The sequence below is a fragment of the Engystomops pustulosus genome, chromosome 8, assembly GCF_040894005.1.
Source record: "Engystomops pustulosus chromosome 8, aEngPut4.maternal, whole genome shotgun sequence".
NCBI classification, from domain to species: Eukaryota; Metazoa; Chordata; class Amphibia; order Anura; family Leptodactylidae; genus Engystomops; species Engystomops pustulosus.
In genome coordinates this window covers 7,223,982-7,236,229 of record NC_092418.1, presented here as the reverse complement: position 1 = coordinate 7,236,229, position 12,248 = coordinate 7,223,982, and the positions used below count along the sequence as shown (strand labels likewise).

Sequence of the window (12,248 nt, the reverse complement as noted above, 5' to 3'; positions counted from 1 at the left end):
GGCTGGGATCAGGACAGGCAGCCGGCCAGCGCAGTAACTGCGGAGACCACTGCTGGAGCCAGGGAAGGTGAGTAGGACTGCAGGAAATAAAGTCTTTCTTTCAGCTCACCGACATGTAGGAGGCCATATGAGGATCAAGCGCACGGAGCAAAGAAGTCGGGCCGCTCCGAGACAATGTGGAAGAACAAACGAAGGTAAGCTCCAGCGAGGATCCAAAAATGTGGGAAGTCAAGAAAAAATATATGAAAAAATAAAAAAAAATGGAAGCATAAAAACTAACTTTTAATTCATAAGGTTAAAAAACCATGTGCACATGGGAAAGAAAAAAGGACTGCAGGCTGGCTCCCAGGGCACGGCGAGGCACACGGGTTATGGGCCGCATGAGCACCCGTGACACTTCACATCATCTAGAATTCCTGGTGGAGCTGCTCCGTGGTGTGATCCGTGGTATTCATACTGACCAAGCAGGGTTTATTCCCCAATATGTCCACAGCTGTCAACCTTTGACACTTGTATCTGCACATAACGGCCTCTCGCGGCCACCTGCCGGATGCTGCGGCAAAAGCTTTCGACAGTGGGGAATATCTGTATCTATTTGAGGTGCTCCGTAGCTTTTGCGCTGGTCCTAAGTTTCTGGTGTTCGCCGCTGTTATGTGCGTTTGCGGAGGAGTCCCTGGAAGTGGTCTTTATGACCCTGCACGATGGTAAAGGGTCCTCAGTATGGTACACTACATAATAAGGTGGCATTGTATGCAGACAACCTGCTCCTCCTTTTAGCGCCATGAGTAAGGACACGCGGTGTTCGGAACGCGTTGGCCAAACAGGATATACGTATACAGACACAACTATGTCATCTTTGGTTCAGGTCAACTTGTTGATCAGCTGTAACACACAAGATCAGAAAGGTCGTAGTTCGGGACACAACCAACACACGTGTGACATTGTTCCTTGCGATTGCCTGCATCGCCAAATGATTCGGGGCAAGAGGGGGATTTCCTATGGAGTTTGGGTGGTGTCAGGTATCAGCGAGAGAGAACCTTAAACTTCTCCTGCACTTTACCCGAAAAGGAAAGTTCTAAGGATTTAGACCTCGTCCTCAGAGAAGGATTTTCCCAGTTCCCACATTTTAGTGTACGGGGGTTCTGACCTGGCCCAGTTATCGAATAGATGGTCCTAGATAGCTGAGACTGAGAGGGATCCTCAAGGTTGGACTTGATGGACTTCGTCTTTTTCCGGCCTTATATACTATGACTATGAAGGGGATAGCACATGATGGCTGTGGTGGGTATATGCAATGGTGGGTATACTTCTGTGTTTTCAGGTTTAAAAATACATGGCCATAACTAAAGGCGTTACGTGCGCCTGAAACGCATCCACAGCAGTTACAAAAGAACAGAATCAGCTTGTAAAATGACGGATGTGCAACACCCCTGCAGATGCTAAGGGTTAGGTAGGTGTGTAAAAGTGTCCTTCTCCATGTCAGAAGCTGCAACATGGGAAACTTAGTAATTACAGCCTGAAGCTACTGCCTGGAAAGGCAACAGTTAATATGCTGTAAGTAATTATCCAATGGTGCGGCTGTATTGTAAGCTGGAGTGTGATTGGAGAGGTGCTACCACCTGACCAAGGGGAGGATAAATACCGCCGCTGGGTGGAAGGACATGGTCAGAGGTCTCAGTGAGGAGCCAGTGTGTGTAGCTCACCTTCAGCGCTGCCACAGATACCAATCCCAGGAAATGATAGTCCCTCAGGCCTACTGCCTGACAATTAGGGCGAGTCAGGAGACTCAAGCCCAGAGCTGCAGCTTACACAGTTTGGACACATCTCCATCTCCCTAATCCCAGCCTGCATCAACTACCAGGCTGGTGCACCATTCCTCCGGACGCCTCTCCATGACCGCTCCAGTACCAGAATCCGATGTTACCTGTTCTGGACATTTGCCTGCTGTTCAATAAAGAACTGTGAGTTGATTTGCACAACGTTGCCTCTGCCTGATCCCTGGATACGGCTGTTACCACCACAGGCTTCCCGATCTATTACCCAGGGACTTATCTTACAGACACTCAGGGGTTGCCCCAGGGAGAACCAGTACCACAGCCTCTCCCTCCATATTTCTTGTCCCAATGGAGATGGGTAACAATTTTTTCATGTCCATTGGGTTTTTTAATTAAATATCTTTACATTTTTAAATATACCGGTACTTTGTATTTTTGTACTGTCATTGTGGTATCCAGAACCCTCATATGGTGACTGTCCGGCCTTACACCCCTATCCCCATGCACTGTCCCATGCACATAAGATGGATGGCCAATGTCAGAACTGCTTTACCACATAGTCATGAAATCCTTCTCCACCGCAATATACGAACAGCTCCTGAAATCCCTTCACCCAACATGAAAGGTCCACACATCTCAGATGTCATCTCAAATTTTGACTTACCCATAAAAAGGCAGAATGGAAAGTGAAAGTTACAGGAAACAGTCTTCATTCGTTGGCTTCCTGTCTTATATTGACACGATGGCCGTGAGTCACCAGGAACACATCCTCTCCGTCCTCCAGGAACTGGAAAAAGAGAGTTTTAAGAAGTTTAAAACTTTTCTGCGAGACGAGGAGTTCTTAAAAATGCACGGCTACAGCTCCATCCCTCGGGGACATCTGGAGGATAAGGACTACATAGATGTGGTGGATTGTCTCATCAGCCACTATGCAAGAGACAAAGCCCTGAAGGTTACGGGGATAGTCCTGGAGAAGATCCAGCAGAAGGAGCTGGCTGAACGTCTCAGGTGAGACTGTGGAGAACATCTGGTAGATCCTTCTGTAGAGAGGGCATTCGCTGCAGGTATATAATGGGGTATACAGTCTGTAGGGAACAGGTGCAGAACAGGTTCCTACTTCCATATGGTCACTGAGTGGTGGTTTATTGGTCTATGTCAGGTTATATATGTAGAAACAATGCTATAATAATATTCAGTGGCCAAGCAGTGACAATTTGTGGTCATTGTGGTCACTAAGCTATTACCCTTTTCGCACTTCCAGCTTCCATACTATCATTAAAGGCAAATTGGCTGCCAACCAGGTCAGTGAGGTCTGGGAGGGTGTGAAATTAATAACAGGGATGCAAGCAAAGATGGGTGGCTTTTCAGGGGATAGAGATAATGCGAATGCCTTGAACTCCTTTTTTAATCGGTTTAATACAGGGGAAGGGAACCCATGTACCGATTGTGATGGGGACACTGACGAGGAGGATGTTATTTTGGGAAGTGTGGCCAATAATGATGTTGGTTTTTCAATTTCGGAAGAGGATGTAATATGTGAACTAAAGAAATTAAAGGTTAGAAAGTCGACAGGTCCGGACTGCGTAAGCGCGAAGATCCTTCGAATGTGCTCTGGGGAACTTGGCCCTGTTTTCTGTGAACTGTTTAATCGTAGTATTTCAGCTGCTGTGGTTCCTACGTTATGGAAGATGTTGTGTATTATTCCGGTACAAAAGGTCAGGGCTCCGAGAGAACCAAATGACTACCGCCCGATAGCGTTAACACCAATAATTATGAAGGTTTTTGAGCGTTTTATTTTGAGACATCTTGCTGAAGTAGTTGGACCGTATCTTGACCCTCTACAATTTGCATACCAACCACGTCTGGGTGTGGAGGATGCGATTCTTTATTTGCTCCACAGGGTATACATGCATCTGGACGAGCCGGGGTCTGAGATCAGGATAATGTTCTTCGACTTTGGGAGTGCTTTTAATAGGATTATCCCGAAACGTTTATGTCAGAAATTGGGTAAAATGGGGGTTGGTTCTGGCCTAATTCAGTGGATCTTTAATTATCTGATATTAAGACCGCAGAAGGTGAAAATTGGAAACACGGTGTCGGATGTGGTTGTGAGTAACATTGGAGCCCCACAGGGGACTGTTCTTGCCCCGTTTCTATTCACCATTTACACTGGAGATTTTCAAAAAAATAGAAGTGAGTGTTTCCTGCAGAAGTATTGGGATGACACTGCGATAATAGGGTGTCTAAAGGAGGGAGATTTGTCTGAATATTGGTCGACCATTGACTTGTTCTCGGAGTGGTGCGACACATATGGCTTGGAATTGAATCTATCAAAGACCAAGGAAATGGTAATCAGTTTCCGGAAAGAACGTGATACTGATGGTGAGCCTACAAAGATTAGGGGTGTCGCAGTAGAACGCGTCACCAACTACAAGTATCTGGGCGTCTATCTGGATGATAAGTTATTGTGGCATATAAATTCAGAGAAATTGTATAAAAAGGCGTCCGGGAGACTGTACTTTTTAAGATCTCTTAGGTCTTTTGATGTGGACCGTAGGATGTTGTTGTCCTTTTACCAGTCTGTAATTGGAAGTGTTTTATTCTATGCGGTGGTATGTTGGGGAAACAATGCCCGCACGACTGACCTGAACAAATTTAAGAAACTGATTAGGAAGGTGAACTCAATTGTTGGCACTAAGACAGAGGATTGGGAGTCAATCTTGTGTGCACGTATGTTCTCCAAATTTAAGTCCATTGTATGTAATGAGAAAAACCCATTACATAATATACTGATGTGTCAACGTAGCACATTTAGTGACCGGTTTCTGCACATGAAATGTAAAACGAATCGTTTTAAAAACTCCTTTATACCGAGGGCAATTGTATTAGTTAACATGGGCAAGTAATTAATATCTGTAACCATGGTGTTTTTCTCCTTTTTTATACTTTTTACTGATTCTTTTAAAATAACTGGTATCATTTATATGTTTATGTATGTTGTATCTTATTTGTTTGTATATGTATAATTGTGATCATGAATGGAGGTGTTGCTGTTGTCGTTGTGACAAAGTCAATTTCCCCTATGGGGACAATAAAGCATTCTATTCTATTCTATTCTATACCCCCTTCCCACTCCTCGTGTATTTTCGGTAGAAATCCCCCCCCCCCCTTCCACTTCTTCCTCATAGGCAGCAGGGATCTTATACATTCAGTGCAATTCTTCCACTTTCTCGTCATTTGACCCAAGACTCTTCCTTTCTCCTCAGGGATTTCAGGACCTGTAATAATAATAATCCAAAAAATACCCAAAATACCATCCAAATTCTGGTAAAACATCTAAACCGGCTGCCAAGGGCCAAGGTAGGAGCCTTCATCGTGGCCTTCTGCAGCCTTGAGGCTCCTCGGGGATACAATCAAATACGGAAGGAGGAACTGGAAGGAAAAACTCCAATGCAGATAGTGAAGACCATCATCAATTCCTACACTAGCAGATACGGGCCGGCAAAAGTCAGACAAACTCTGAAAGACATCAATGAGAACCAGATCCGGGTCGACCTAGAGAAAGAGCTCCGAGGAGGTAAGAGGCCGAGGTGTCGTCCTGTACGGGAGCGTCCACCGCTCATCCACATCCCGGGTGGTCTCAGCTCGGGGCAGTAAATATATTCACCGATTCCCCCATAAGCTTTGGGACAGAAGAGGCTCTTTGGTGTTCAGATATGATTGTCTTATCAGATGTCCATGGAGCCATTTGTAGAGACAATCCCACCACCTAAGTAACCAACTAGACTGGTCGGTGAGTGCAGCGCATTAAACCCGAGAAAGATGGCAAATAATTGACAAAATTTGGCCGATCACATAATTTTGGACACTGTTGAGGGGGTTTCAGTTCCCTTCTTCTATTGGCCATTAGAAATAGTCTTCTGCCCTGTACATGTAGGTGACTATCCTGTGATTCGTTGTCCTATTGGTGGCAATCCAGAGATTTCTCTTCATTCTCCTAACGTCAAGTTTCAAGGCCCATAAATGGTTTGGACATTGAGTTACAGGGTAACTTCCTAACGAGGCTCAGTACATAGGGAGGAGATATATCTGTCAGGTTTCCATAGTCTTACTTTTCTATCTTCTGTACACAGCTCGCAGGACCAGTGATGGACAAGTCGGTGGGACAGACCAGAAGCTGGAGGATGAGGTGGAAATAACTTCTAGGCTGTCTGTGATTACACAACCTACAGGGGGCGCTACAGGGTGTGAACTAGGGGAAAGACCACAACCTGGGGAAGACTTCACACCTAAAAGAGGAAGAAAACCAAAAACTGGTAAAATCATATGGTAGCGAATAGTATAAAGAGGCAAAGTACCGTCATATCATGGAAATAATGAAGAGATCAGTTGTAAGGAGGTGACAATAACATCCGCACACACTATGACCCGGTTACTCTTATCTTTGTGCAGAGTCGAAAGTCGCAGAGAAGTCAAATGTGGAAACATCAGGAGGAGCCGCGGACCTCATAGAAGACACAGAGGAGCAAAGAGCAGAAGATGTGACACCAAAAAGGGCAGAAAATAAGAGAAAACAAGAAAGGAAACAACCAAAATGTGGTAAATAAACGGAATGGGGAAAACATAGACATACACAGACAGAGATGGGAACCTCGAGGGGAACAAGGAACATACATGGGAAGAGACAGTAATGTAACTCTCTAGGAGGAGCTGGATATGGATATATACGGGATGTGTCCTCATACACAGCTCATCCCGAGTGACCACAACATTAACCCAAAAGAGAGAGGGAAATATCTAAATGGAGTAACATGGAAGCTGCACAATAATTACCAGCTAATTGCCTCTTGTCAGCCTTATGTAGATCCGCTTTCCTCCAGAAGGATACGAGCCGTCTCTGTAGTGCCCAGCCCCTGTGTCTCGCTTCCCTGTGGTCATTGTGCCATGTAGATGACATAACGAAAAAAGTTGTGGACATTCGACTGAGTCCACATTTCAATAGTATTTACAAAAAAGGCCGTTAGACCTCACTGAGACTCATTAGTCGTTAAAACTTCACTTTTATTAATGTTTGTACTAAAAAGGGGTTGTAATCTTCAACCACTTGAATGAAGATTTTCAACTTGGACAATTGTCTGGCTTATATTAAAATTATGCAGACCATCGTGGAGACTTTATTGTGTGGTACAACACAAAACTAGGAAGACTATCTTTAGAAAAACACAGGATCTTGATATATGTAGTTCAAAGGCCACTAGATGTCAGTATTGTGCTGTTAGTTTGGCATTGATCGTCAGTTTTATTTTATTGACGGTGAGGCTACAATGTTGCAGCTCTCAATTGTACTATTTCATCCAATATCAGTTTCTTAGATCCTCTCACATGTCATCTAACACACACACATAATTCTGGTGTGACTACCTTGAAAGCATGTATAGTCTCATGCCCAGTGCTCTACTTCGAAGTGAGCCAGCACTTATATTGTTTGCAGTTGCTATTCACTGCCAGTCAAATGGCTACACTCCAGAGGTAGGTGAGATCCTATGTATCTGGTATTCAATTCTATCATCTCATTGATCCTATGTTAGTCTATCCCTAGTAATCATTCGGTCAATTGAGTCCACACACACACTTTATCTGCTGACTAAAAGTTTGTTCACACGCCCCCCCTAGCGTTAGTGTGAACAAACTTTTAGTCAGCAGATAAAGTGTGTGTGTGGACTCAATTGACCGAATGATTACTAGGGATAGACTAACATAGGATCAATGAGATGATAGAATTGAATACCAGATACATAGGATCTCACCTACCTCTGGAGTGTAGCCATTTGACTGGCAGTGAATAGCAACTGCAAACAATATAAGTGCTGGCTCACTTCGAAGTAGAGCACTGGGCATGAGACTATACATGCTTTCAAGGTAGTCACACCAGAATTATGTGTGTGTGTTAGATGACATGTGAGAGGATCTAAGAAACTGATATTGGATGAAATAGTACAATTGAGAGCTGCAACATTGTAGCCTCACCGTCAATAAAATAAAACTGACGATCAATGCCAAACTAACAGCACTATACTGACATCTAGTGGCCTTTGAACTACATATATCAAGATCCTGTGTTTTTCTAAAGATAGTCTTCCTAGTTTTGTGTTGTACCACACAATAAAGTCTCCACGATGGTCTGCATAATTTTAATATAAGCCAGACAATTGTCCAAGTTGAAAATCTTCATTCAAGTGGTTGAAGATTGCAACCCCTTTTTAGTACAAACATTAATAAAAGTGAAGTTTTAACGACTAATGAGTCTCAGTGAGGTCTAACGGCCTTTTTTGTAAATGTAGATGACATTATACAGTTCTATCTTTCTGTATTCTGTACACAGATCCCGGGGCCGGTGATGGACAGATCGCTGCTGATCAGAAGCTGGAGGATGAAGAGGAAGAAATCGCTGTAATTACACAACCTACAGGGGGCGCTACAGGGTGTGAACTGGGGAAAAGCCCACAACAAGGAGAAGAGACCAAACCTAAAAGAGGAAGAAAACCAAAAACTGGTAACTTGTATAGTAGTGACTAGTATAAGGAGACATCATACAGAACATTCATAGAGCCGGGGAAATAACTTATTCAACTCACAAGCGATTTTCTTAGTAAATGTATTTGGAAAAGTGCAATTAACATAAATTCTCCCAAAAGATGTCGGTAACAACCAATCCAGTCCATACTGTCAGAAAATTCAACAACACAAGGATAAAGAATTGGCCAGACAAAGGAAGAGATGTGCAAACAGACATGGAAAGTCATGACACCGGCTGAAATCTGTCTGTAATTAGAAAGCAATCTGTACACTGAGTGATAAATAATATCAGCTGCTTCACCTGAAGATCTCTAATGACCAAACACTGGTTCACTGGTATAGTATGAAGAGGCTTCATACACAACATCCATACAGCGGGTATTGGACTCACAACCAGTTGTCTATACTAAACTTGTCCCTTCTCATTGTTACACATCAGTTGTGGTCGTCTCTGGTGACGTCTTCAGTGTAGACTGGACGATTGTTACCGAAATCTGGGGAGAATTCCTTGTCAGCAGAAGCTTCACACACCGAGATAATCGGTGACTTGTTCAATACTTATATCACCTGCAGAATATAGATGTAATCAATAGATATTGTCAGGACAGTCACCACCACCCGGCTGTAACGAGGCGGCAATAACATCCGCAGACGCTATGACCCGGTTACTCTTGTGTTTGTGCAGAGTCTGAAGCCGCAGAGAAGTCAAATGAGGAAACATCTGGAGGAGCCTCGGACCTCATAGAAGACACAGAGGAGCAAAGAGCAGAAGATGTGACACCAAAAAGGGCAGAAAATAAGAAAAACGTGAACAAAAACAACCAAAATGTGGTAAATAACGGGAAGAATAATAGATTGGACCAATAGATTGGAGAGGAAGAGATGGGAACATACAAAAGAGACCGGCACCTACATGGTTACTGGGGTAAAGGGCCGCCACTAGGAAGTTTGGGACCCCTGGCTGGAAAATTTTTGCTACCCCCACCGGTGTCCATTCCCACAATATTTACACTTTTTTTTTATGACCAAAACATTTTTAAGCCATGACAAGCAAGACAGGACCCTACTCTACTGCATGTGCCCCCTCAGTATATACATAGCCCCTACATATACCCCTCAGTATATACATAGCCCCTGCATGTGCCCCCTCAGTATATAGATAGCCCCTGCATATGCCCCTCAGTATATAGACAGCCCCTGCATATACCCCTCAGTATATAGATAGCCCCTGCATGTGCCCCCTCAGTATATAGACAGCCCCTGCATATACTCCTCAGTATATAGATAGCCCCTGCATGTGCCCCTCAGTATATAGACAGCCCCTGCATGTGCCCCTCAGTATATAGATAGCCCCTGCATGTGCCCCCTCAGTATATAGATAGCCCCTGCATGTGCCCCTCAGTATATAGATAGCCCCTGCATGTGCCCCCTCAGTATATAGATAGCCCCTGCATATACCCCTCAGTATATAGACAGCCCCTGCATATACTCCTCAGTATATAGATAGCCCCTGCATGTGCCCCTCGGTATATAGATAGCCCCTGCATGTGCCTCTTCAGTATATAGATAGCCCCTACATATACCCCTCAGTATATAGATAGCCCCTGCATGTGCCCCCTCAGTATATAGACAGCTCCTCCATGTGCCCCTTAGTATACAGACAGTCCCTGCATGTGCCCCCTCAGTATATAGATAGCCCCAGCACATGCCCACACAGTATATAGATAGCCCCTGCATGTGCCCCCTCAGTATATAGATAGCCCCTGCATGTGCCCTCTCAGTATATAGATAGCCCCTACATATACCCCTCAGTATATAGATAGCTCCTGCATATACCCCTCAGTATATAGACAGCCCCTGCATGTGCCCCCTCAGTATATAGATAGCCCCAGCACATGCCCACACAGTATATAGATAGCCCCTGCATGTGCCCTCTCAGTATATAGACAGCCCCTGCATGTGCCCCGCAGTATATAGACAGCCCCTGCATGTGCCCCCTCAGTATATAGATAGCCCCTGCATATACCCCTCAGTATATAGAAAGCCCCTACATATACCCCTCAGTATATAGATAGCCCCTGCATATACCCCTCAATATATAGATAGCCCCTGCATGTGCCCCCTCAGTATATAGATAGCCCCTGCATGTGCCCCCTCAGTATATAGATAGCCCCAGCACATGCCCACACAGTATATAGACAGCCCCTGCACGTGCCCCCTCAGTATATAGATAGCCCCAGCACGTGCCCACACAGTATATAGATAGCCCCTGCATGTGCCCTCTCAGTATATAGACAGCCCCTGCATGTGCCCCTCAGTATATAGATAGCCCCTGCATGTGCCCCCTCAGTATATAGACAGCCCCAGCATGTGCCTCTTCAGTATATAGATAGCCCTTGCATGTGCCTCCTCAGTATATAGATAGCCCCAGCATGTGCCCCCTCAGTATATAGATAGCCCCTGCATATACCCCTCAGTATATAGACAGCCCCTGCATGTGCCCCCTCAGTATATAGAGAGCCCCTGCATGTGCCCCCTCAGTATATAGATAGCCCCTGCATGTGCCCCCTCAGTATATAGATACCCCCTGCAGCCTCCCCTCATCAATGAAATGTCTAGCAGCCTCCTCTCATCAATGCAATGTCCAGCAGCCTCCTCTTATCAATGAAATGTCCAGCAGCCTCCCCTCATCAATGAAATGTCCAGCAGCCTCCTCTCATCAATGAAATGTCCAGCAGCCTCCCCTCATCAATGAAATGTCCAGCAGCGTCCCCTCATCAATGAAATGTCCAGCAGCCTCCCCTCATCAATGAAATGTCCAGCAGCCTCCTCTCATAAATAAAATGTCCAGCAGCCTCCCCTCATCAATGAAAAGAACTCACCAGCCATGCTTCATCTTCCTCTTCCCGGCAGTGCAGCAGAGGCGTGTCCATGCTCTCTGCCCGCACACAATGTATGAGGCAGTGGTGGTGCCCCCTGATGACATCACACAGTGTGCGCAGACAGAGCCAGTCTTACACACATGCTATGGATTATTTTCCCCTGTCATGGACCTTCCATCTTCGGGCCCTGCTTACAAGCCAAGCAGGGTTTTTTCAGCTAAAAAATTGTGCTGAAAAACTTGGCTTACACTCGAGTATATTTAGAAAAATAATTATAATAGGAAAAAAAAATTAAATATAAAAAAAATGTTCTAATAATGATATTTCCTTCCCTCATTCTGCAGATCTGGATCACCCTGCAAGTCCCAAATCTTAAGATAAATTGATTGATAATTGATAAAAATTGATAAAAGTGATTTTCCTTAAAATGAAGAATAGAGAAGAAGGGAGAGGTTGGATGGCGACACATTGGCCCCGGAGACCCGTCCATCGGTCTTCATGTTCCTCCAGCCGTGGGATCAGTACCGGATCGTCTAGAAGTGGTCACTCACCATCCTCAACACAATGGACCCGGACCGACACCAGGAACATCCTGACCTCAACGTCTTCCTGCAAGGTCCATCATCTCCACCTCAAATGGTTCTGAAATGATGCTGACAAATAGTGCATAGTCCAGAGCTCCAGCCTGACCAATCACAGGGTCTTCTGTCCACAGAATGCGGCTTAGGCCGATGTAGGGAGGGGTCGTCACCAAGGTACTGGCCACCGATTGGCTCAGATTTAGGGATCACTGTCTCCATTACATTTATTTCTTGTTATGCTTTTTTAACAATGTAATAAAGATAAGTCAGTAATATCTGGGGTCGTTACACTTATTATCGGATGTTCCGGTTTATACTTTATATTGTCTCCCATCAGTCTGAGAGATGGACGGTTATACGGGGGCAGACAGTTGTAAGAACTCGCTCCATGGTTCTCCGTAACGTAGAACTGCAGAACTGAACGGATGTGTGGA

At 44.9% G+C, this 12,248-nt stretch overlaps 1 protein-coding gene across 1 annotated transcript; it reads left to right on the top strand.

Moving 5' to 3' along the window:
- The first annotated feature begins 2,509 nt into the window (after nucleotides 1-2,509).
- LOC140074493 (uncharacterized) lies at nucleotides 2,510-12,020 on the top strand. The gene is made up of 7 exons (XM_072119451.1): nucleotides 2,510-2,783; nucleotides 5,042-5,352; nucleotides 5,909-6,091; nucleotides 6,228-6,374; nucleotides 8,158-8,328; nucleotides 9,037-9,182; nucleotides 11,578-12,020. Exons 1-7 carry the CDS (start codon nucleotides 2,518-2,520, stop codon nucleotides 11,617-11,619), a joined length of 1,266 nt encoding a protein of 421 aa, XP_071975552.1. The 5' UTR covers nucleotides 2,510-2,517; the 3' UTR covers nucleotides 11,620-12,020.
- Nucleotides 12,021-12,248: the final 228 nt, after the last annotated feature.